General features: G+C 55.0%; 11 protein-coding genes across 11 annotated transcripts; 7 read left to right on the forward strand and 4 right to left on the reverse strand.

Moving 5' to 3' along the window:
- Nucleotides 1-144: 144 nt before the first annotated feature.
- On the reverse strand, nt 145-1,020 carry LCL3 (putative endonuclease lcl3; the record flags this gene model as incomplete). The annotated part of the gene is made up of 1 exon (XM_064801078.1): nt 145-1,020. One exon carries the CDS (start codon nt 1,018-1,020, stop codon nt 145-147), a length of 876 nt encoding a protein of 291 aa, XP_064661029.1.
- Nucleotides 1,021-1,554: 534 nt separating this feature from the next.
- Nucleotides 1,555-2,222, forward strand: BNA1 (3-hydroxyanthranilic acid dioxygenase; the record flags this gene model as incomplete). Its single annotated transcript, XM_064801079.1, has 2 exons — nt 1,555-1,658; nt 1,709-2,222. 2 exons carry the CDS (start codon nt 1,555-1,557, stop codon nt 2,220-2,222), a joined length of 618 nt encoding a protein of 205 aa, XP_064661030.1.
- Nucleotides 2,223-2,484: 262 nt separating this feature from the next.
- LTR77_003825 (uncharacterized protein) lies at nt 2,485-3,957 on the forward strand (the record flags this gene model as incomplete). Its single annotated transcript, XM_064801080.1, has 2 exons — nt 2,485-3,267; nt 3,484-3,957. 2 exons carry the CDS (start codon nt 2,485-2,487, stop codon nt 3,955-3,957), a joined length of 1,257 nt encoding a protein of 418 aa, XP_064661031.1.
- A 286-nt stretch (nt 3,958-4,243) lies between these two features.
- Nucleotides 4,244-5,090, reverse strand: LTR77_003826 (uncharacterized protein; the record flags this gene model as incomplete). The annotated part of the gene is made up of 2 exons (XM_064801081.1): nt 4,244-4,863; nt 4,925-5,090. The coding sequence occupies 2 exons, from the start codon at nt 5,088-5,090 to the stop codon at nt 4,244-4,246; spliced, it is 786 nt and encodes a 261-aa protein (XP_064661032.1).
- A 218-nt stretch (nt 5,091-5,308) lies between these two features.
- On the forward strand, nt 5,309-7,912 carry NOP14 (nucleolar complex protein 14; the record flags this gene model as incomplete). The annotated part of the gene is made up of 1 exon (XM_064801082.1): nt 5,309-7,912. The coding sequence occupies one exon, from the start codon at nt 5,309-5,311 to the stop codon at nt 7,910-7,912; it is 2,604 nt and encodes an 867-aa protein (XP_064661033.1).
- Nucleotides 7,913-8,228: 316 nt separating this feature from the next.
- On the forward strand, nt 8,229-9,353 carry cdc16 (the record flags this gene model as incomplete). Its single annotated transcript, XM_064801083.1, has 2 exons — nt 8,229-9,187; nt 9,239-9,353. 2 exons carry the CDS (start codon nt 8,229-8,231, stop codon nt 9,351-9,353), a joined length of 1,074 nt encoding a protein of 357 aa, XP_064661034.1.
- Nucleotides 9,354-9,774: 421 nt separating this feature from the next.
- Nucleotides 9,775-12,831, reverse strand: LTR77_003829 (uncharacterized protein; the record flags this gene model as incomplete). The annotated part of the gene is made up of 2 exons (XM_064801084.1): nt 9,775-12,393; nt 12,778-12,831. The coding sequence occupies 2 exons, from the start codon at nt 12,829-12,831 to the stop codon at nt 9,775-9,777; spliced, it is 2,673 nt and encodes an 890-aa protein (XP_064661035.1).
- A 2,004-nt stretch (nt 12,832-14,835) lies between these two features.
- On the forward strand, nt 14,836-18,161 carry LTR77_003830 (uncharacterized protein; the record flags this gene model as incomplete). The annotated part of the gene is made up of 3 exons (XM_064801085.1): nt 14,836-15,319; nt 15,485-16,032; nt 16,086-18,161. The coding sequence occupies 3 exons, from the start codon at nt 14,836-14,838 to the stop codon at nt 18,159-18,161; spliced, it is 3,108 nt and encodes a 1,035-aa protein (XP_064661036.1).
- Nucleotides 18,162-19,434: 1,273 nt separating this feature from the next.
- LTR77_003831 (uncharacterized protein) lies at nt 19,435-21,669 on the forward strand (the record flags this gene model as incomplete). Its single annotated transcript, XM_064801086.1, has 1 exon — nt 19,435-21,669. One exon carries the CDS (start codon nt 19,435-19,437, stop codon nt 21,667-21,669), a length of 2,235 nt encoding a protein of 744 aa, XP_064661037.1.
- A 405-nt stretch (nt 21,670-22,074) lies between these two features.
- On the forward strand, nt 22,075-23,000 carry LTR77_003832 (uncharacterized protein; the record flags this gene model as incomplete). Its single annotated transcript, XM_064801087.1, has 4 exons — nt 22,075-22,162; nt 22,220-22,316; nt 22,375-22,727; nt 22,789-23,000. The coding sequence occupies 4 exons, from the start codon at nt 22,075-22,077 to the stop codon at nt 22,998-23,000; spliced, it is 750 nt and encodes a 249-aa protein (XP_064661038.1).
- Nucleotides 23,001-23,042: 42 nt separating this feature from the next.
- Nucleotides 23,043-24,193, reverse strand: LTR77_003833 (uncharacterized protein; the record flags this gene model as incomplete). Its single annotated transcript, XM_064801088.1, has 6 exons — nt 23,043-23,126; nt 23,186-23,444; nt 23,495-23,564; nt 23,625-24,001; nt 24,058-24,094; nt 24,145-24,193. The coding sequence occupies 6 exons, from the start codon at nt 24,191-24,193 to the stop codon at nt 23,043-23,045; spliced, it is 876 nt and encodes a 291-aa protein (XP_064661039.1).
- Nucleotides 24,194-24,605: the final 412 nt, after the last annotated feature.

Here is a 24,605-nt window from a genome sequence, read left to right on the forward strand (position 1 = left end):
TTGATTGGAGGGGCGCTGAGATTGGGCCGTTTGCCGCGTGTGCAGGAGGGAATGGGGAAGGTCACTCAATTTGGGCTCGATGGACTCGACGGGGAAGATCACTTCATTCGGACTCAGTGGGATCGAAGCGTGAGGAGTTGCAGGTCACTTAGCCATGTCTGCGCTTTTGCCATTCTTCTCCTGCTGCGCCATCCTCGTCTTGTATTCCCTAGGACTCTCAGAGCTCCCTTTACGGCCAAGTAGACGATTGATCAGGCCCTGGTCCTGCCACATCCCGACTCCCTTCTGCTTCGCCCTTAGCTCAGCAGCGCGATACACCTCCTCCTGATCTCCAAACTCACTTCCCCTCTTCGCTTCATACACCGTCGCCAAGCCCCTCTTCAGCATCACCAAGCCCACATCCTGCTTCCACACGCCCCATCTCCGTCGGTACACCGAAGCTACCACCCTCTCGTACTGGTCCTGCCGGAATGGATACACCCTGACATACCTCCCTCCAATCCATCCTTTCAGCCATTCCAACGCCTCCTTTGCCCACGGCTGCTCCGGGCGCCCAAAGTGTGCCATCTCCGGCGCGTCTATCCCTGCAATACGAACGTGCATCGTCTGCGTCCCCTTCGCTTTCGCGCGCTCCATAATATCTTTGACTCTTCGACGAGGCGCCCAGCCCCAGCCCATGAGCCGACCGCCGGGGGTATGATAGAGGTGGAAGTTGTCTCCATCGCCAACGCGGGTGACGAGGCCGTAGAAGCTGCGATTGCGGAGGGCTCCAGGTTTGAGGTGGGAGATGCTGGGTACGCGGCGGATGTGAGTCTTGTAGAAGCGGAGGAAGGCGAGGGTTGTTGCGGTGGTGACACCGGCTATTAGGATGGTCTGGGTGGTCGTCCATTCGGTCTTATTAAGGCGAGTGGCCCATGAGGTTGGTTTGGGAGCAACGGTGCTCCTGTCTTGCTTGTCATCGTTGGTAGATGACGCGGTGGGTTGGTCGTGACGCCAGAAGGCCCATGGCGGCCATGGCATCTTTCCCAGGCATGGAGATGTATGGGGAAGTTATTCGGAAGTGTTGTTGTTAGGCGACGCGTGATCCAAGCTCACACTTTCACATGCAACACGAACTAGGCCGCCTACCTACCTTAGCGTCTTGTCAATTCGCTCCCAAACACTTTCATCACTGCGACAGTTCTGCAGACCATTCACATGCCCTTCTCACCAAGCGTTATATTATATAGCAGCGACTGCACTGCTTCCGACAGGGCCTCAGAAGAACGGCAGATCAGCGTGTAGAATAGAGGAGGGATCCGCCGGTGCCGGAAGTCTCGCTGTGGGCCTTCCTGTGCTTCGACATCACCTCGATTGAATCATCGTCTCGATTACAAATGGACGTATGAGAGGCGTCTTCAAATCATCGACGTCCATCTGAACCCTCTTCATTACAGTGTCTGATTATCTACGTAATCTCCCCATAAACGCTACACAGCAAGCACAACGACCATGCAGTCTGTACGAAGAGCGCCGCTCGCTGTGGCGAACCGACTATCTCGAAGGACTCCGACGATGGCCCCTGCTACATGTCGAGTACAACAACGGATACAGCAAGCCAACTTCTCTGTGTCAAGCAGGAGAGCGGCACTGACCAGTCCACTCAACCTTCCGAAGTGGTAAGAAATTGCTAAGGATTATGTTTGAACTTTATTGATCGGAAGTGCAGGCTCGAGGAAAACTCCCACCTCCTCAAACCACCAATCAACAACTACTGCGTCTACGCTGATCCTCTGACCGTAATGGTCGTCGGTGGTCCAAATGCGCGGACAGACTACCACATCAACTCAACTCCCGAGTTCTTCTACCAGTACAAGGGCCGCATGCTTCTGAAGACAGTCCAGGACGGAGCATTCAAGGATGTCTACATCAACGAAGGCGAGATCTTCCTCCTACCAGGCAATGTGCCGCATAACCCGGTCCGCTTCGAGAACACCGTCGGCATCGTGATCGAACAACCGCGACCTGAAGACAGCGTGGATACCCTGCGCTGGTACTGCCAGAACTGCGGCGACAAGGTGCACGAAGCCTCTTTCCACATGAAGGATCTTGGGACGCAGATCAAGGCAGCTGTCAATGAGTTCAAGAGCAACGAGGCCGCTCGCACCTGCAAGAAGTGCGGTGAGGTCTGCGATGTTGCTCCAAAGGCTGAGCAGATGGAGAAGATGAGGAATGGGTCTTGATGGTCAGCATCTTCGATATGAACTCTATTGCAGCTTAACACACATTCGCACCACAAGGCTTTGTTTGGAACTCTATTGATCGCAGCAATACAAAACCAGAACGCTCGCTCGCTCGTCGTAGGTGCGCAGGCTCAAGCAAAGCTTCCAAAGTAAGTATAGGGACACCTGGGCGACACGGTCAAGGGCTGTTCAGCGCTTCACTGTGCTGCCAATTTGATCTATGAAGACATCCGCTAACCACTATCCACCAGGCCTTCCCAACATGTCTGTCATTACGCACGATCACATATCACGCCTGGCGGTGGTCTTCCTCCATGGCCAAATGCACCCCGGCGTAGTCCTGGAAAAGGTCAACTTGCGGTCTCTCGAATACGACAGGAAAGCGCTCCAGGTGTACGTGCGTGATGACGTGCTGCAACTGTTCGCCGCAGTAATGCCTCTCGACGGGCACTGTCACATGCTCCACCTCGCTATCGTCAAGGTGCATATCTACGCCGCCAGTCACCATGACCAGGTCAACCTCGAGCAGATACAGCAGACTCTGAACCGTGGAGGGGGCCTACCACTGGCACGATCTTCGTATCCGCTTGTTCATGAGCTCAACAACTACATCACTCGGATCGCGGATGACGACCTACCTCGAATCATCAGGCGCATGCAGCTTCGTGCGGAAGTGTGGCAGGAGCAAGGTCTCCAGCAAAATTTCGCTGCTTCGCCGCCACGGGAGGAGGGAGAAGTGCAATCGGATAACTGCCGTGGCTTCCACCTCTCATATCGCGTGGGCGTCCTTGTCTGTGTATCAGAGGTTACCCAGTACTCCTATCGTAGAAACCTGTCGAGCAGGCTGGACCGAGGAGTCGACCTCGAGGCGCTGACGGGTCCCAAGTTCAACCTCGAGGATCTCCGTCTGTACACTCGGCATCCTACTTCATACCAGCAATGGATGAGGGAGACGCAACTCCGGCCAAATCCGCTGATGGACCTTCACATCTGGATCCACTTGGACCAGAACCTGACGAGCCATGTCCTGCTCGAAATGCTTCAGGTAAACTTAGTAACATTCGCTCAAGCACCGCAAGGCACTCAAGTATCCGTCGACGACATCACTACGGACCTCCGGAACTTCTTCTCAAACGCATGGGAGGGCGCCTTCACCCGCCCCCCGAATTTCTTCCAAATCGGCTGGCGCCATCTCGAGCGCACGGAGTGTCTCTTCTTCGCCTTCACCATCCCCTGCTACCAGCGGAGCCCTTAGGATCAGGTAGAAGTCGACGACATCCAGCAAGCCCTCATCTGCCCGAGCCGCGTCACACACCGGGCTTTCGAGGACGGCGCGTTCTACGAACCCATCACCCACCAAGACGCCGCTTTGAACGGCGAGAAGGTCCTCGCAGCGTACTGTGTCCAGGAGCTTCGCTGCTGGGCCGACAACCCCAAGGGATTCGCTCAGGCTGTCATGCAGCGGGTCCAGTACAGTCACGTCCCAAGAGCGCCGGGTGTCATGAAGTCGTACAAAATCATCATCTTCGCTCACGCCAGCAACGCGGTCGATCCTTATGACCTCTTCAACCTCCACGCGCAGGTCGTTGGGACAGCGGCGCGGGTTCAGCAACGTGATCCCGTGTACGCGATGTTGGATTTCGTCATCAAACCAGCGCTGGGGTACTTTGCTTTGGAGAGGAGTAAGGGGTTGAGGAGTGATGTTTCTGGGAGGGGTGGGGTGGTTGAAGTGTAGGGAGTGTCCGGAGTTGCCTGGGTGTTGTCGGCCGCTGAGTCTGCCGGTACCGACTGCTTTGGCGACACAGAGTGCTCCAGCGACGAAGCGGAAGCGGGTGAAATATTTGGAATGGGTCAATGTGATTGCCGCACGTCTCGCTTGAGCTGGGAGATGGAGCAGAGTTCATAGCCGCCTATCAACCATTCACTTTGTTTCGAAATGATGACTGGTATGGGAATCATTCGAGGTCGCCTCTCACGTTTAGTCAGATCCTGTGAACCTCTGCCTACCGACCAAACGTTCTCTATTCTACGATAACGTGCCCATGCGGATCAATCATCACCACTGCCTCCCGTCTCGACCTGCGCAACTCGGCCGCATCCTCCTCAGCAGTCCCACCACCGGGCTGCGGCCTTGCTCTTGGCACATTAGTCCACCCCGCCACCGGATCCTCAATACTAGGCACGACCCCCTCCTCCCCTTCCCCCACCCACGGATTCCTCTCATCCGGCGGGCCAAACATACCACCCGGATCGATCGTCCTCGCGCGCTCCACGAGCCCCATCATCTGCCCAGCAACGGGGTCACTAGCCTCCGCTCGCCGGGCCAGTTGCGCAACGACCCATTCCGTCTCGCTTTCGTTCGGGACGCGATCGGGAGTCGAGCGGCCGAAGTCATCGTATGGGAGCCGTCGGCTGGGCCTGTCGGCGTCGTGGCCGGGGTAGGAAGGGTGGTGGCAGAGGAAGTCCAGGGCTGTGGTGGCGAGGAAGCGGGTTCGGGGGTCCGCGGAGCGGAGGTCGCGGCGGATGGAGGTTGTGACGGAGGGGTCGCGCTGGACGCGGGAGACGGTTAGGGAGATGGCGGAGTTGGCTATGGCGGAGTTGGGGGAGGTGGTGAGGGTTTTGAGGTCTTTTAGGGAGATGGCTGGGGAGGGAATCAGCCATTCATTCCATGATAACACATTGCTTTGCAGAGTAGCTATTACCATCTTCCGGATGTTCTTCATCTTTCTTCCTCTCTTCATCGTCATGGGGATCGAGTTTGGTCAAACTGATCAGGTCTTGGAAGGCGAGACGAATGCCGTAGATTGTGGCGATCGAGATGACCCCAAAACTGAGCCAAAGCCAGCGGTCATCGATCCTCGACGGCATCTTTCATTTTGTCGTGATTTGGAATGAGTCTCTTCGTGCTCGGGAGACATCTACATCTCGTTGATGTTCTTTGCATGAAGCATGGTTGAACTTGCTTCGGCTCATATGTATCCAGGTTGTTATCGCGACGCTAGCGGCTTTACCCGTCTTATCGCATCCGAAGCTCCAGAAAAAGTGAAGAGTCGAACACCATCCTCCAACAACAACGATCGCATACCATGCCGCCTTCGCAGTTGAAGCGCCTGAAATCTTCACTGCGCGAACAAGGCATCACCGGCCCTCAAAAATCGAAGAAGCAAAAGAAAAATGCCAAATCCGCCAAAGGCACCAACGACCGCATCCAGAAGCATGCTGCCCTCGAACAGATTCGAGATTCCTTCAACCCCTTCGAGTTCCGCGCGCCTTCTTCAAGACCTCCAAAGTTCTCGAATGCGAATGACCGCCCGGTAGCCAATGGGAACAGAACTGGTGGGAAGTACAAGGATGTCTTGCACCGACCTGGGGTTAGCAAGTCGGCGGGCGAGGAGATGAGGAAAGCGACGCTGTTGCCGGAGCTACGGAGACGGAACAAAGTTGGTGGGCTCGTGGATCGCAGAATTGGGGAGGGCGATGAGGGGTTGACGGCTGAGGAAAGGGCGGTGCAGAGGTTTGCGCAGGAGAAGCAAAGGGGACGGGCGGGGGATGTTTTTAATCTAGAGGGCAGTGATGACGAGGAGGGTGGACTGGGTATGGGCTTAACGCATGGTGGGAGGCGGCTGGACGATCTGGGGGATGACGAGATTGCTGGTGGAAGTGAAGACGAAGGGAGCGAAGGAAGTGGAGGGCTGTTGAGGAGGAAAAGGCGGCGTAGCGACATTGAGAAGCCCGAAAGCGAAGGAGAGGAGGAAGCTAGTGACGGAGCAGACGATGAGCCGGAAAGGAAGAAGAGCCGGAAAGAGGTCATGGAGGAGGTCATCGCGAAGTCCAAGTACCACAAATACGAGCGGCAGAAGGCAAAGGAGAACGACGATGATTTGAGGGACGAATTGGACAAAGGATTTGGCGACATTCTTACTTTGCTGCGTGGACGCAAACCTGCACCAGCTCCACCGCAGCCAGCCGAGCCCACAACCAACGGCGGCGATGCGACGGCAGTGAATCCAGACCGGTTGAAGTTGTTAGAGGGCGCGGATCGCGAGGCTGTTGAGAAGGACTACGACTCGCGCATCAAGCAGTTGGCTCGAGAACAGAGAGCAAAGCCCTCCGAGCGGACGAAGACAGAGGAGGAGAAGATCAAGGAAGAGGCGGAGAGGTTGAAAGATCTTGAGGAAAGGAGGGCGAAAAGGATGCGTGGCGAACAAGTCTCTGATGATGAACAGCAAGAGCCTAGAGCGGTCAATGGAGACGACATGGACGAGAGGCCTGACGAGGCTGCCGAGTTTGGATTCACACAGGCTGATGCGCCTCAAAACACGAAGCCGGAGAAGATCGTCTTGGAAGATGAGGACGAGTTTGCTCTTGACGATGAGTTGGTCGCTAGTGGATCGGAACTCGATGTGAGCGATGCCTCTATGAGTGAGGCTGAATCGGACATCGAGGATGAAGAGCAGCCGGCGGTGAACGAGGAAGAAGACGAGTTTGTCAAGGGCATACTAGGTGGTGGCGAGAAGAACGATGCAGCAGCTTCCCAGCAGCTCGTAGCGCCTGGCGGAGGACAAGGTCTTGCGTTTACCTACCCCTGCCCTCGATCCCACCAGGAGCTACTCGCAGTAGTCAAAGACAGCCCCGCTGACCAGCTACCGACCATCATCCAACGGATACGTGCATTGCATCACCCTTCGTTGTCAGCCACCAACAAAGAATCGATGGCCGACTTCTCCGCTACCCTTGTCGAGCATCTATCATACATGGGCGAGCATCATCAACCTCTTCCTGTGGCAGAGCAAGTCATTCGACATCTCCATAGTCTAAGCCGGACATACTCTGAGATCATTGCCACATCCTTCCGGGCTCAGCTACAGTCTGCACATACGGGAAAGACCCTGCACGCCGGAGACATGGTCGTATTGACCGCCATTGGCTCCATCTACCCGACAAGCGATCACTTCCATCAGGTCGTCACGCCAGCGATGACAATCATGGCTAAGTGGCTTGCGATGAACGTTCCCGACTCGCCCCAGAAGCACTCGACAGGCTTGTTCCTGGTCGCCTTGTCACTTCACTACCAGCGATTGAGCAAACGCTACATCCCAGAGGCGATCCGTTTCACACTTTGCGCTCTATCGCCCAAAGCCAAAGCATCAACTGAGCACACCTCCGCCCACCTAGCCAACCTCAGGACCATGCTCGACCTCTGGAAAGCGAAACCTGCCTTCATCGAGATCTTCACTCCCTTCAACACGGCCCTCACTTCGACACCTCTATCCACACATCCCAAATCCAAACCAATACTCCAACACCTCCGCATTCTCCTCGCCCAATCCCGCACCGCCCGCCGCCCGCTCGAACTCCACCACCACAAACCTCTCGCCATCCGCACCTCCATTCCCAAGTTCGAAGACTCCTTCGATCCCGACAAACACTACGACCCCGACAAAGACCGCAGCGACGCGAGGAAGTTGCAGAAGGAGTACAAACGCGAGCGGAAGGGCGCGATCAGGGAGCTCAGGAAGGATGCGAGTTTCCTGGCGAGAGAGGGGCTCAGGGAGAAGAAGGAGAAGGATCGGGAGTATGAGCGGAAGCAGAGACGGCTTATTGCGGAGATTCAGGGGGAGGAGGGGAAGGAGAGTAAGGAGTATGAGAGGGAGAAGGGAAGGAGGAAGAGGAGGGTGGGGAAGAAGTGAGAGGGACGACGTGAATGTATGGAGAGGATGTAGATACGACGTCGATAGCTTGAGCAGAACACAATGCGTACCCCACAGCATCCAAGAAGAGTCGTTCGAATGCCTTGGTAGTGGTAACATGTGACCGCGTGGTTGTTTTCGTGATTGGCGCTAGTCGAAGCTCACTTCACCTCGTGAACGCGACTTGCAACATGAAGCCATTCTCCAACCAACACATTGCTCGCAGCGCAACGGAAGACGGTCAAGTATCATGATCGCTAGAGGATAGCGACTTCACCGAGACCATCCATACTGAACACCGATCATCAGCGCAATCATGACACACCTCGACCTCTTCCTCCAGAAAGGCCCCAACCCGCACCCATCCAACCCCGCGCTCACCACCCACGCCTCTGGCCTCGAAGACCTCCGCCGCACACTCCTCCTCGACCCTCTCCCCTCCAGCGCAGACGGCCTCTCCGAATTGCGCATCTACATCTGGCTCATCCTCCTCAACGCCCCTCCCCTCTCCACAAAAGCCTACCTCGACCTGGTCGGCCAAGGCGCCTCCCCCGCCTACGCCAAAATCCGCGACGACACCTTCCGCACCCTCACCACCGACCCCCTGTTCCGCCGGCGCGTGAGCGAAAATAGCCTCACCCGCGTCCTCAACGCCGTAGCATGGAAGTTGTGCGACAGAGAGGAAAGCAGAAGAGAAGGCTGGAACTCCCCGCCCATGATGAACCTGTCCCTCAACGTCCCCGACAACGGGAGCGACATCTTCCACTCCCCCGCCAGCGTCACCAGCGCAGGTGGTGGTAACAACGACCGTCCGTCCCGCTTCGCTCGCGGCTCGGTCACGGAAGACTCTGAAGCCGACTCCACGACCGCCCACACGAGCGTCGGCTACGTCCAAGGCATGAACGTCATGGCGGCCCCCTTCCTCTACGCCGCCCGCAGCGAAGTCGAAGCCTTCGCCGCCTTCGACCGGTACGTCACGCACGAATGCCCCGGCTACGTGCGCGGGAGCATGGAAGGCGTGCACAAAGGTCTCGCTTTGGTAGACCAGATCTTAGGGATCGTGGACCCGAAGCTCGCGTCGCATTTGCTGGGGAAGGGTATGAAGGCGGAGATTTACGCGTTTCCGAGCGTGTTGACGCTGTGTGCTTGTACGCCGCCGTTGCCGGAGGTTTTGAGACTGTGGGATTTTCTGTTCGCGTATGGGGCGGGGTTGAATTTGTTGTGTATTGTTAGTCAGGTTGTTTTGATTAGGGATCAGCTGTTGAGTACGCAGAGGTGAGTGTGACGGGACAAAGGGATGTGTGATTGAGGCTGACCAGATGATAGTCCAAAGCCGGACTTCAAGCCGCTCAGAGCGCAGAAGGTGATTGACTACACCGTCAACTTCGCGAGGAAGATACCGGAGGATGTTTACGAGCAGATGCTCTCGCATGCAAAGTGAAGTGTTTGAAGTGGGATGGCGGCAATGAATATTCATGAGCAGTACGACAGTATGACTACGAAGTCACGAGAATCACGAGGCATACGTCGACGAGCCATGCATCAACGAGATGATTCATGTCGAGTCTCCACGCAAGCCGAGGGACACATACATACGCAATCAACTGCAGCAGCGTGAGCGGGCATGGAGAATTTACAATTTTCAGGGCATGGAGAACTTATGACCATGTCGCTGGGAGGGGAAAACTGACACTCACTTTTACTGTCACATGAAGATGAACGCCAGCTAGCGCGATAATATCTGTGGCCAATCGAAGGGCAAGGGACGATGAAGTGATGTCGGCATTGTCAAACGTGGATCGCGGACGCTTCTGTGAAGCATTTCGTCTTGTATCCAAGGCTACGCGGCTAAGGTATCTTCATCATGTCTTGACTCGTACTTCGCTGGCAGCAGCATGGCACAGCTCCACCCGTATCCCAGCACCCGACAGCACATCAATCCACATGCGCTGCGTGTCGCTCAGGCGATCATTCTCGCTCTTGACCTCCGCGAACATCACCTCTCCCTTTCTCTGCACACCTTCCACTCCAACATACCGAGACTCTCCGGAGCCCTCTCCATCACCCTCATCCTCCCCCGTCCTCCACAAAAACAAATCCGGCACCCCGCCCCCTCTCTGCCCATACTCCTGCACAAGCACCTTCATCGCACTCGCCAACGCCCCTCCCTCCCACGCCCGACAAATCTCCACCAAATCCCGCACCTCAAACCCCCAATCCAACCCCACCACACACGTCCTCCTCTCCGCATGCTCCTCCCAGACGCTCCGCACCAACCCTTCCGCCCCGCCGTTCGAGACCTCGTTCAAGCGCGCAGTCACCTCGCTCATGCGACTCGGGTAAAACGCATCCGTGTGTAAGTCCAACGGACACGTTTGGAATTCTGTTTGAAAGACGTTGGGGATGTAGAGGAAGAGGATGTCGAGGAAGAGGTAGGCGAAGAGGGTGCGCAGGATGCCGGATTCGCAGTGGTAGCCTTTCCAACCCAGGGCGCGGTAGGAGGAGAGGCACATCTCTTCGACGCTGCATTCGGTGTCGGTTTCTGCGGAGGCGGGGTCAAGCCAGATGGTTTTGCTGCCGCGGTTCGTGGTGGGTGGTTGGGAGCTGGAGCGGCGGAAGGTGGGGTTGGAGGAGGAGCGGGTGAGGGTTGGGGCGCGTTCGATGCGGATGCCGTGGAAGGTGCGTTCGGCGGGTTTGGTGAGGCGGACGTGCGCGAATTCGTGTTGTTCGCGTTTGGGGATTTTGAGGGCTTTTTCGAGTTTGGTGGTGCGCTTTTGGAGGTCGTGGTGGTAGATGAGGTGGGTGAGTTGGTCTTGAAGGCCGGTTTCGCAGGTTTGAAGGGCGATGCGACGCCAGTGTTTCTTCTTGCTTTCGGCATCTTTGCATTCGGGTGGCGAGGGGAGGTGGAGGTGCATGTAGTGTTCTTCCAGAAGTGCTTTGCGCTGGTACCAGTCGCCTCGTCGGCTGGTGTGGAATAGGCCTTGTGCTAGAAGCTCGCTGAGGATCTGGTGCTCCCGCTTGTGGTCTTTGAACTTGCCCAGCACGAAGGCGCCTTTGTGGACAATACGTGTGTACACCCAAGCAGGGCTGAGGCGGCGTAGGTACGCGCCTTCGCCTGTGCAGTAAATGCTGTCTTCCTTCGTCTGCTCTTCGGCCAGCAAGACTTTCCATCTGTCGTACACGTCGTTGAAAATGTCAAGAATTACTTGCAGATCATCCTTTCGCGGCGTGCCATTAAACTCGAGAATATTGTCGACCTTGAACTGTGTACGGATGGCCGCTTCAAACTCCAGCAGTAGTGGACGTGATGCGAAGATATTGGCTGAGCGCGATACAATGTATTGCGGAAAATTACGCCGTGCGATGCGGGCCAGAATGATGGTTGTGAGCGACTTCTCAGTCCACTCCGTAGACCGGTAAAACACCAGGTGTACTCTCTCGAAGAGTCGCAGAACTGACAGCGACAGACGAATACAAGGTCCTGTCTCGGCCATAATCTTTCCGACGAAGTAGGCATCGCGATTCTCACCTCTCGCTGGAGTTGCTTCTCTGCTGTCCTGCTCGACACCCTCCGACGCAGTGGTCTCTTCGGTGTTTGACCGTTTCAAGGACGCAAAGCCCAGTCCGGTCTGCGTACTGCTCGTTCTCCGGAACGCTCTCAAGAGTTCCTTCTTATTCTTTCCCTGGACTTTGAAGTCTTTTGCTAACGCCTTCAGTTCATCCAAAAGCAGCAACGACGAAGCTTCTTCAAGATCTCTGATGCAGTCCTCTGATCGATCCGCAAAGGTAAAAGACGATCCAAGAGTTGTTCCCTCTGGTGTCTCGAACTCGCCGGCGTGCCTTTCGACCTGCGACGATGGTTTTGGTAGATCGCGCTCCAATTGCAAGTCTGAGATGGCCTTCGGCAGATCCGCAATGTCGCTATGGTATCCCAGTCTGTTGATCCGGAACCAGCTCGAAGTCTTTCGTAAGAACAGGCGCACGTACAGATACTGCGCTTCGTATGATAAGTCGCGCCATGTCTTGAAGACAGCATGCTCCGCTTCGTCAAACAAGTGGCTCTCGTCTTCCAGCACCGTATCGAGCGCAAGGTTGAAGGCGTCGACATAGATCGACGTCATCCCTCTTTCCCACTTCCGTCCATCCAACCGCTCTTTCAGTCCCAGTTCCGCTTGTTCAGCTGCTCTTGTAGCCTCGTAGGCCTCGATGGCTTCCTTGTCTGTCTCGATGGGCGGGAGGGCAGACTCGAGATCTGTTCGTCTGCTCCGTGGCTCTTCATCATAGACCTCATCTTCGCTATCCGCATCAGAGTCTGGTACGACGTTTCTCTTCCTCGGACTCTCATATTGGACCGTACTCCGCTTGACTCGCTTTGCTGGAGGTGTCTTGAAGTCCTCCTCGTTGCCTTCGTCGTAGTTGGTTGACTTAGGATGCAAGATTGTTTTTCCTAGCATAGCATTGTGTTTGGATGGGCTGCTATTCTGCAGCATTTCTCAGGTCGATGCGTTGACGAGGCATATAGACAGAGTATCTGTACGCAGATTAAATGAGGATGCGTGACTGTGAGGTGAAGTCGCGTCATGCAGTCATGCATGAGGACAGCCAATCAATATTTCTATCAATGTTCCCATCAATATTTTATTGACTTGCCGCGTGCTCACGTGCCCTATCACAGTCTTTAAAAGTACATGTACCGCCTACATCCTGAATTCTAACTTCCAACACCGGCTGTATGGACAAACTATAGGTAGATCCCGGCCTAGACAACGTGGGGTTGGAGGAAGAAACTTTGAGGTACATACGCAATTCAAACGCAACAGAACCATGGAAACCTAAACATCGACAGGACATTCCCACAAGCTTACCTGTCCGTTGCTCGTTGAGTCTGTGTCTTGTTCAGGCGTGAAGGATCTACTCATGACTGCGGTCAACAACTAATTACTCGCATCGAGCAGGCAATTACGGGCATGTTGGAAGCCCTTTGGCCAAGATGCATCCAACCCACATCCGGGACCGATCAAATCGTCTGTAGCATTGTTAGGGGGGCAGACGAAGATCAAGAGGCTATTGACGTCCAAGTCTTGGACCGGTGTGCAAGGTCTTGGAAGGTCGGCAGCGGCAATCAGCTCGTTCGAAGGGCATGCGTGTTGCAGACTCAGGGGCGTTTCCTCGCAGAAGAGATTGGAAGACTCTCCTTTGAAGATACAGCCGATGGCAGCATGCTTTGTGGGAACAATCAGAGATCATCGGTCAACAAGAGACATCTGTATCCTTACCGCGTTAGTCCCAGCAGTGTTTGACGACGGTGAGAGAGCCGCCGTCGCGCCGCAGCCTGGCCTCGAGCTTTGCGACCTGTCCTTGATCGCAGCGTACTGACGGCAAATTCGTCTTGTCGGAGACCAGTCCTTACCCGTAAGAGATGCTGACATACCTCTAGAGAGCTGAACTGTGCCTTCGACCTTCTCATCTCCGGGTGGTGGGACTGTGGACGTTACGAGGCAGTTCCAGTACAAGGCGACGATGTTGATGGAAGCAACCATAATGGCTTCGTCGGCTGGCTGGCGGGAGAGGTCGCTGTTGCAGCCTTTGCTGGCTTCCTGAAGTTCTGCTCGATCCGCTTGCTCTGTTTAAGTTGGTACGTTTTTGTCGTGCAAGTCCCGAAACGGGGTTGGCAACAGACACAACATAGCTATCTCTGGACGTTGCACCGGACCAAAAGCATAAGCAAATGATATTTCTCATCCTGCACCACCTACCTGCATCTCATCACTCCAGCTACTCAGTACCTAGTGCTTGACAACAGGCTGAGAGGATGAGGTCTTCGTGTTCTCGGCGTTTTACAGCGGAAAGGAACGACCACTGCCTGCTTCAGATGCTTAACAGTGCCTACCTTCCGCAAAGTTCTTGTTGTCCGTGTCTGACAATGCCACTTCAAGGGCGGGAAACAAACGTCCAGCGCACGAGGGGTTGGAAGCTGGAAAGCAGAGCTGATACGATGTTTTTGTTTCAACGTTTTTCAGTAGCATTGTCTACTACCTCCCCGATCAAAGAGAGGAAAGACTCGATCGGTGTTGGTGTGGAAGTTGAGAACAAGTCGCCACGTGATCGGAAATCTTGGCAAGGCTTCAACGCTGCTTTTTGCTTTTGAAGCTGTCAGTGTCAAACGGCTGGAGCTGTCAACGATGATGGAAGGCACATCCGCCACATCACCTCACTTCTTCACAACTGACTGTCGACATTACCGTCGCCGTCAATAGGCCATGATGGTCACCTTCCAAGCTGACTGCCTTGACAAGTCGATACGTCCATCGGCACCTGGAGTATCGAAATAACGACAACCACCGGTGACAACGACGCACACCTCGGAATGGGCTCCAGCATGGCGCACAATCGCGTGCTCTAACAGCTATTTGGGATTTGTTGTGCGATAGAAGATCTGTTCAGAAGCTCCATTGTCGCATGCGCGCCCGGTGCGAGCAGAACTACCGGTTGTCCGGAGTACGCATAGCTCGATGACAACGACCACCCACGACGTGGCCAGATGTTCTCCAGCGACTGGTAGATTTGCAAAGGATGCCTCGCGGGCATATGCATACAGATGCCGCCTGCAGCTAGGAGGTGTTGCTGTCGCTACTGTACCGTGCCCTGTCGTGGTATGCATCAGACCATGCGCGCATCACTCGTCAATCTACTGAGAACAGCCGCCGCGGCAACTCTCGGGTTGTTTATGATGGGTCGTCGATGAAATGATTTCGTATCCTCGACGTAAGAGCCGACGTAAGAACAAAGTCTGGAAGTGCGCAATGGGGCCGAATTGTTCCCGCCAATGGACCATCGTTCTACTGAGTTTCGTTCGAAGTTTGTCGACGAACTCTGCCGGCGTTGAGAGAAGAGCGGTCGACGCGGAAAGGGGTCGGTTCACAATGACGCCTTCAGACGACGTTCTGATTGGGTTTCTTGTCTGGGATTTTGCGGCGCCCCGGCTTCAGGCCATTCCCAAAGCGTGCACCCAGAATCACGACATCGACACCAAGGCTCACCCTGTTGATCCACTCTCCTATGGAAATGGCGAAGATGGCCCTCGAGGTGACTTCTGTCTCCCCCAGAGACACTTCTTGTCCTCCAACCCGCTGTCCTCATTTGACAACAATACACTTTTGTCCCTACCGCTCCAACGGTACTCGAGACGTGCCCGTCTGGGGATCAACAACCACGTGTCGGTCAGCTTGACAGCACTCTACAACACCTTTTCAAGTGCTATTGCGCGAGTGCAAGCCTTCTTGCGTGCTCACGCGTGTCTCCCACGCCTTGATACTCAGTTTCGAGCATTTCCGGTGGTTGGCGCGCCTTCAGGGTTCCTTACCGACGACCTGGACCAGTCGACGTCTTTGCACGTTTCTTTTGCCAGTTGAGTGCTCTTGCGTGCTCGCTTCACACATCGGACCGGCGCGCTCTGTTCGGACGGCTGCATCAGACCTACGAGCCCATCCCGTGGCGAGACCACACTTGCAGTCGTTCATTGAGCGCCTCAGTGCCCCATCAGCGAAGCTCACGCACGGTGGCTATATCTAGCCCTCCTTGGCGCATCTTACATAGATATCCCACCATTACGGTTTGCCGATAAAGACAAGCACGCCGCACGTCTCGTGTCTCCGGCAGCCACTCCTGGACCTCTCGCCTCGACGATTCATTCGAAGATGTCCACCTCCAAGGTCGGCCACACTCTGGCCAAGGGCCTAGGCATCAAGCTCGACTATCGCAACCCTACCAACGACAAGCTTACTCGAGGCGAGTCGACCTTCTCGGTGGGCAGCGCGGACAGCTATCTCGAAGACGAACCTCATGTCGCCGACTGGTTTCGGAGCATCACGCCCACTGGTCGCCAGGTTGGTCGGTACTTCTACGACTTGTTCCCCTTCCTGCACTGGATAGGAAGATACAACTTGCAATGGTTCGCAGGAGATCTGGTGGCTGGTATCACCATCGGAGCTGTGGTCGTGCCGCAGGGTATGGCCTACGCATCGCTGGCTGAGCTACCACCGCAGTTCGGGCTGTATTCGTCCTTCATGGGCGTGCTGCTCTACTGGTTCTTTGCTACATCCAAGGATATCACCATTGGCGTAAGTTCGACGTCCCGCATGTGTTCGTGATGGGGTACTAACGTCTTTGATAGCCCGTCGCTGTCATGTCTACGGTCACTGGCGAAGTCATCCTTCATGCGCAGACTATCGAGCCCAATGTCCCTCCCCATATTATTGCTACAGCACTGTCAGTCATCTGCGGAGGAGTCATCTGCTTCATCGGGCTCGCCAGACTGGGATGGCTCGTCGAGCTTATCCCCCTCGTCGCCATCGCCGCTTACATGACTGGATCAGCCTTGTTCATCGCCATTGGGCAGGTGCCGACGCTGCTGGGTATCTCCGATTACTTTGACACACGACAACACTCATACTGGGTCGTCATCAAGACGCTACGCAACCTGCCGAATTGCAACTTGGACGCAGCCATGGGTCTAACCGCACTCTTCATGCTGTACCTCATCCGATGGTCCTTGAACACCTTGGCTAGAAAGCAGCCAGCCAAGAGGAAGCTATGGTTCTTCTTGAACACCATGCGCTCTGTCTTCGTCATCCTGCTATACACCTTCATCAGCGCGATGGTGAACCTGAACCTTCCCGATCGCAGCGCGGATTCGGCCGACGCGGCGCCATTCTCACTCGTCGGACCAGTGCCGCGAGGTTTCCAGAATGCTGCCGTGCCAAAGATGAACTCGAACATCGTCAGCATGTTCGTTAGCTACATCCCGGTCTCGGTGATTGTAATCCTGATCGAGCACATTTCCATCGCAAAGTCCTTCGGACGTGTCAACAACTACACCATTAACCCTTCGCAAGAAATGGTAGCCATCGGCATCACGAACCTCCTCGGTCCATTCCTTGGAGCATACCCTGCCACTGGATCTTTCTCACGTACTGCCATTAAGTCCAAGGCTGGTGTGCGAACGCCGTTCGCTGGTTTCATCACTGCCATGGTCGTGCTCCTGGCCATCTATGCCTTGCCAGTGGTGTTCTTCTACATCCCGAAAGCATCGCTCGCTGCCATCATTATCCACGCCGTGGGCGACCTGATCACCCCACCAAACACAGTCTACCAGTTCTGGAGAACATCGCCAATGGAAGTGCCAATCTTCTTCGCTGGCGTTTTCGTCACCATCTTCAGCTCCATCGAGAACGGCATTTACGTCACCATTACCTGCTCGATGGCTCTATACCTCTTCCGTGCTTTCAAGGCTCAAGGACGCTTCCTTGGCAAGGTGAAGGTCCACTCGGTCATCGGCGATCACCTGATTGAGACCAATGATGGGCGTATTATGAATGCCAGGAACCCTGACAACGACCCGGATGCTGGCGTGAGGAACATTTTCTTGCCGATTACGAATGAAGACGGCTCCAACCCATTGATCAAGCCGGAGCACCCGTACCCTGGCATATTCATTTACCGGTTCTCGGAAGGCTTCAACTACCCCAACGCCAACCACTACACTGACTACCTGCTCGACACCATCTTCAAGGAGACTCAGAGGACAAACCCGAACTCATACGGACGCCAAGGCGACCGACCTTGGAACGACCCAGGCCCACGCCGTGGCCAGGAGCATGTCGACCATGGCCGTCCTCACCTCAAAGCGATCATCCTTGACTTTGCCTCCGTCAACAACGTCGACCTCACATCCGTCCAGAACCTGATCGATGTGCGCAACCAGCTCGATCGCTACGCCGCACCTGACAAGGTACAATGGCACTTTGCCCATATTAACAATCGCTGGACCAAACGTGCCTTGGCCTCTGCCGGCTTCGGCTTCGCAACACCCGAGGACGACGAAAACTTCTCGCGATGGAAACCTCTCTTCTCCGTGGCCGAGCTAGGTGGTAGCGACAGCGCCGCGGCTGAAGCCGAGCGGAGAGTCAACCGCGTCCTGTCGCATGAGCCGAAGGCCGAAGAGGACGTCGAGCAAGGCCACATGCGCCAAGTCACTTCACGGGAGATCGACAGCATCAACGAGGATAGCGAAAGGAATAGCCAGTACGATGAGAAGTTCCGGATGGGCAAGGCGGCGGTCGTGCAAGGGCTGAATCGGCCATTCTTCCACATGGATCTGACGAGCGCATTGCAGAGTGCGATTCAGAATATCGAGACATTGAAGGTTAAGCCCGAGCAATCTGAGCCGGTGGGGGATAAGGGCGAGTAGATTTGGGATTTTGGCATATTGGCCTGGTGTTGTACAGGATGGGGGCCCTGGGTTTTGGTTTTTGGATACGATGATTCCCATGTAGCACAGCGCAGCGGATCTGGCTATGAAGTATATACTTCGGATGTTTATAACGAAGCTTGCATTGAACACTTCATTGTCGCACTATTTCATGTTCCTTTTGCTGCCGTTCCCTGATTGTTTCCTTCTTACGCGCGGTCCGTCAGCCTCATTGGTAAGAGTTGGCTCTGTGGGGCGGAAGGGTGTGCGAGCACAAGGATACGATACACAGCCTTGAGAGCTCCAGCACCTGACCGTCGATCGCTGTCAACCTGTCACACACTTCTACATTCTTGATTTTCGTCTGGCGTTGTTTCATGTTCGCTTGAAGTCTTCCATCTCCATCCGCGGACATCAGCGTGTCTCGTCCGACATTCTTTCTCTCCATCTCAGCTCGAAATTCTCAACGCCATGGCCTCAACCGCCACCCCAGTCTCCCCAGTCAGCGGCTCCAGTAACAAACATCCGGAACTGACCCTCTCAAAACCAACAGTAGACGTGAACACGGAGCCCGTTGAACTGGATGCTACGCCCACGTCGCCCGAGCGCCTGCGGGAACGGAGGGGATCGAAGGCGGAGGGGCTGATGCAGATGACGAGTGAAGAAAGGGAGGTGAGATGATCGGGCCCCTGAGTCATTCAGTTTGGGTGGTAGGCTAATGGTGTGGTTTGGGTAGAGGAGGCAGAAATTGATGGAGGAGCGGTTGAGGGATGCGGCGGTGTTGGTAGGTTGTTGTCTGACTTGCGGCAGGACTCAGCTAATGAGGAGACAGGTTGACGTACCGCAAACGCCCGGAGCAGAGGAGTTTAACAAGTCCGAGGATGCAGAGGGGAGTGTGTCAAGTAAACCGAACGGGTCTGCTTGATGCTGTTTGTCACTGGAATGCGGGCGTTTTGCTACAGATATGGCACTACACTTACGGTCCTCAGGCCTGCAGGACCCTTGTGACTTCAACTTGCGCACTTGCACCGTCCAGCAGGACACATTGTTATGTTTGATACCAGATATCGCCGGTTTGGGAAAGATTTTCTTTGTTCACTTGAACAGTCTATTGTCTCTACCGCAATGGGACTAGGCGTGAAACCTAAGCTGTCCGCGAATGCCCTTTGTCTTATGGAAAGAATCATTATGGAGTCATCCTTCTACTCAATGTTCGAGACGACACTCATGGGAGTGGTTGGGGAGTTGACCGGTACAGATGTCTGGTCACAGCATGCTATCACCACAACCAAACGGCACGCTCAGACGGCCACCAGCATCCAGAGACGACTCCTCATCGCCATCGCTTACCGGCATGGAGAACGTCGTCCCGTCTTTCCAGGAGTTCCTCAAGCGTACTCCGCCTCCCAACCCAGCCAAACCGCTACCGCCAACTCCGCTCATCGCTCGCCGAACTTCACACACCTCCCCAGCTCGGTCGAAGAACCCATCTTCATACGCTAGCCGCCGGTCATCAAGCGTATACAGTCGAACTGTCAGCCAATGGGGTGGAAATGGCGACGATGACTTCTCCTGGACCAGCGCGGACTTCGCGGACGAGCCTATGCCACCCTTACCTGTCCTTCAGCCGGTGGCTTACAGCGCGAGTACACCTCATCTGGGTGAGAAGTCGCCTGTACAGGAATTACTGCAGCCTCGGATATATAGTCCGCTCATTTTTACCCCATCGCCTACTGAGAGTCGGGACACCATTGCATCTTCACCAGCACGCCAGGAGTCACCAAGCTTTTCTTCTGCGCGCCAATCTTCACGAAAAGCGCCCAAGAAGCCAGTCCAGACGATCTCTTTAGCACAAGCGAAAGCAAATGTCCAAGCACCAGGGGCGGTTCACCTTCTCCCGGAAGAGCTTCGTGCTCAGACGGGGAAGAGATCAAGATCCCACGAGCCACTTCGAAAGGATTCCATGGACATGCTCATGCCAGAACGTCCGCCGCAAGTACCCCAAGCACCGACTCTTCTTGACCAGAATGGCAGACATCTGAGCATTGCATTGCCTCGTCAGACTCCTAGTGTACGCATCGAGTCCGTTGTACCCGAAGCTGGATCGACAGTGCGAAGCCCATACCTACAGGCGTTTAAAGTGGGCACGGGACCAGAGAGGACTATGCAACCACCGACATCAGGTCCTCAAAGAACCAGCGACAACAACGCACATGAAGAACGCGGAAGGCCACGATATCGAGGCCAACGGGCAGTGGAGCGCTCCGCCTACGGAACGAAGTGGAAGATACCACAGAGTCCTTCGCCTACTCGAGGCAGTGAGCGGGAAGCTGCGAAACAGTATCGATTCCCTGACTCACCAGCACGAGATACTTCTCAGCACCACGATACTGACTCGGACGACAGTATCAAGATGAAGATGAAGCTGGTTCCTCGACCTCTGTTCCAAACGAAGCCTCCGGCAAAGCTTCCAGGTGCGATCAATGCATCGCCAAGCGGCTCATCCATATCGCCACGGCGTGCAGGGAGCACACGGGATGCAAGCAGGAACGGTTCGAGACGGTCTAGCGGCAGCTCATATCCATTTCGGCTTTCTGCCAGTAGGGGTTCGTCTCACCAGAGGCGGAGTACGAGCGGGTCTATTCCGATATCACCACCATCTGTCATCTCGACAGCTCCGACCAGACCATCGCCACAGCAGAACATCTCACGGCCTCGGTGCAGGAGAGGAAGCGACGACGCTCGCGCTTCAGCTTTCTACCCTTTCGTCGCTTCTCGCAAGGGCAAGGGCCAGAGCAAAAGCCCGAAACCAAAGTTCGTCAGAGCCGAAACGGATACCTTACCACTACCGTCACGACCTACAGACTTCGTAGTTGACCGGCTAGCAACAGCAGGTCTAACGTCTCGACACCCACCACCCCATCCCATCCGGACGAGCAGTCTCGACGACGGCTTCTGGCAGCGCCGCGGCAGTGGCTCGACGGCTAAAATAAAGCAGCCGCTGTTCCAACGGCTAGCTGAAGGCGCGGCACGGTACGCAGACCTGCTCGCCAGTCCGCTAGAGGTACCGGAGCCGCGCAACTACGAGCACCTTACATCGGCTACCGTCGCACCAGGCTCGCCGCATTTGGTCTCTACCCAAGTGCATCTCCCACCAGCTCAAAACCATCTCGGCTGGTCCCCACGTACGAAGACAGCGTTCGACGAAGCTCGCACCTCTGTGCACTCATCTAGGCGTCTGTTCGGCCAGCCTCAGACGCCTTCGATACCTGAGTATACTCACATCTCCACTCCAGCGAGGCCGCTGGACGAGACGAGGATTGGTTTGAGAGAACCGGAAAGCCCAAGAGGAAGGAAGAATAGTGTTTTCGGCGGCTTACTGGATAGCTGGAAGGATGTGCGGGCGGAGAAGCGGAGGGAGGAATTGAAGAAGGTGATTAAGGTCGTTCCGAACGAGAGGAGTGAGGCGCCTGGGCTTAAGAGGCGGTCTACTACTGGGTGGATGTAAGGTTGGAAGACATGTGTAGGCAGTGACGGTGATGTGGAATCAACTTTTGATCCTTCGATGAGGAGACAATTCGCTCCTTTGAACGTTCAAAAAGTTGAAAGTCTCGGTTATTCTGCATACGTGCCACAACGTTGCCTGCTGCAAGCGAACTAGGACGGTCACGCCATGTTTTCCGCCAAAGACTGAACGGTCTCCTGATCGTTTCCTCATGCTAGAGATCTGTCAGCTCTTTGTTAAGCTGGATGGCCCAATAATCATGCTCGTAGAAGTATTGGCACTTGCGTGCATGTCAGTCGAGATCTAGCCAAGTCCAAGGCGTGTGAAGGGCATTGTCTACATAACATACGATCAGTGACGGTGGCTATCATCGATATCGGGTTGCAACTTGTCCTTGATCTTTGCATTATGGCATCTCATCCACCAAGCAAGTGTTGCATCGTCGGAGTAAAGCACGAAGGTGAAGCAGTCGGGACGGTAGAGAAGGTCGGAGGCTGTATGTCTTGCTCCCTTGCTGCCCAACGCATATAACTCATTTCCTCAACCCACCCAGACGATGCCTACATTACCTACCCCAAAGACGGCAGCTCCAAGAACGCCGTCATCATCTTTCCGGACTTCATGGGCTACGAGCTTATTAACGCCAGACTGTTCGTTCGCTCCCCTCCTCCCACCACCCACACATACTTACCAAATGTCTTAACCCAGCATCGCCGATCAACTAGCAGCCAACGGCTACTTCACCATCATCCCGGACATCTGGCTCGGCGACAATGTCCCCCTGAACTGGAACCCCAGCAGGCAATTCAACCTCGGGCAATGGATGGGCAAGCATGGCCCGGACACCGTGATGCCGATCGCTGAAGCAGCTATCAAAGCAATGCGTGAGGACTATGGTGTCGAGAAGTTGGGAGGGGTGGGCTACTGTCTCGGTGCGAAGTATGTCTGTCGTTTCCTGGCGGAGGGCAAGGGGTTGGATGTTGGATTCATTGCGCATCCGACGGCCGTGACTTCGGAGGAGGTGAGAGGGCTTGGGGGCCCGTTGGCTATTGCTGCCGCTGGTGAGTGCTCTTTGCTCGCAAGACTGGCAGAACGAGGAGTGATTGCTGACGGCATGGCCAGAGACGGATGACTTGTTCCCGGCGCCAAAACGCCATGAGACCGAAGCAATACTCAAGGATATGGATGTTCCATACCAGATCAGCCTGTATAGCGATGTCGATCATGGGTTTGCGTTCAAGGCCGATCTGAAAGACGCCAAGGTCAGGTTTGCGACGGAGACGGCATTCTTGCAGGCGGTCAATTTGTTTGACCACTTCGTGAAGGCAGGCTGAAAGGTGGAGCGTTGTGATAATGCGAAGTTCGATGATTAGTACTTATTGATCTTGCCACAAGCTCGTGCGAGCACTCCTTTCTATCACGGCCTCACAGCCGAGCTTCGTCTTCTCGCCCATGTAGTCCTGTTGAACAAATTTCCGTTAGCCACTGATTCACGAACAATGGCAACAGATACACTCACAATGAACTCAACCACACGCCGCCCTTCAGGCCCACATTCGAGACATTCAGCACTCCTCGTGCTCTTCCCAAGATACTCCTCGAACCCAGCAACGATCTGGCCAATGTCCGTAAGTAACCCTCGCTTCTCCAGATCATCGTACCACCACGGAGTATGTTTGGAGATGGCCGTCTTGACAACGTGGGGACAAATGGCGTTTAGAGTCACGCCCTCGGATGGGAGCAGGACGCCGTAGGTGCGGGTGATGCCGACCATTGCCCTTTGAGAATCGTCAGCGTGTCCGTGTCTGGAGCAATTGAAGGGACCTACTGCTTAGATGCGGTGTAAATCGGTACACCGTAGATTGCGTAGAGGCCGCAGGTAGAGGATACGCAGACGACTGGGCGTTGTGCATCAGCGATCAAATACTTTGCCATCTTTCAGAAAACGGAATACTCACTCTTCCCTCTCATACCGCCAAGCTCCTCCCTCTTCTCTTGCCTTCGGAACGCTTGCACCGCAATCAGGACCAAGTTTATCATGCCAGTTGCATTAGTGTCGAATACAGCGAGGTCCGGCTTGACGAAGCCATGCTTCTTCACATCCTGCTGCTCGCTCGGCTTGGGTATCACCTGGCGTTCCGTCAAGCCTGCAATCGGAAAAACATAGTCCACCCTGTCGAAGATTTCGATGGCTTTGGAGAAGGCTGAGGTCAGCTCATCCCACGAGTTGACATCGCATTTGGTGCAGAATGCCGTGTCTGGTCGTTGTTGGTTGATTTCGTCAACGAAAGATTGTGCCGCATCTAGATTGATGTCGGCGATGAAGATTCGCGCGCTATAAATGCATTAGATCCATTTGACACAGCTGGCAAGGCTTCATGGCAGTGGTACCCTCCATCGATCAATCGTTGAGTAAGCGCGCGAGCAACTGTGTTACGGGTCAGAGCATGAGATAGCTTAGATATGCAGAATCCTTACTTCCACTGGCTCCTCCGGTCACAAACGCGGTCTGGTCTTTGTAATCCATTGTGAAGTGTTGCTTGGATTGAGCCCGTCGTTGGCGTCCTGCGCATCTGGATGGCCTTGCGCTTTAGAAGCCCCGGACTCCAAGACCAGCCCCGCAACGATTTTGGTCTCCAACCTCGCCTTGGAGAGGTTGCCGAGTTATAAGCCTCCATATAGCGGTAGCATTGATGGTGAGAGCCTCAATGGTATAGGTACGTCCATTCCTGGCTAGACGGCCCCGATGGCCATTGTGCATTGAGCTTTGAAGAGATCATCAAAAGATTTGTAAATGCCGTTGTCCGTCTTTGCTGGCCATCCCAGGTACAGACCTTCCAACATTCCTTGTTAGAGGATGGCCAGCAGCCAGTGTCCTGCTGACTGCCGCTGCCAGATCTACTGTAAGTACTCATGTGTTGATGTACCGATGCCTGTGT

Source organism: Saxophila tyrrhenica (assembly GCF_035928015.1).
Source record: "Saxophila tyrrhenica strain CCFEE 5935 chromosome Unknown scaffold_5, whole genome shotgun sequence".
In the NCBI taxonomy this organism is placed as follows: Eukaryota; Fungi; Ascomycota; class Dothideomycetes; order Mycosphaerellales; family Extremaceae; genus Saxophila; species Saxophila tyrrhenica.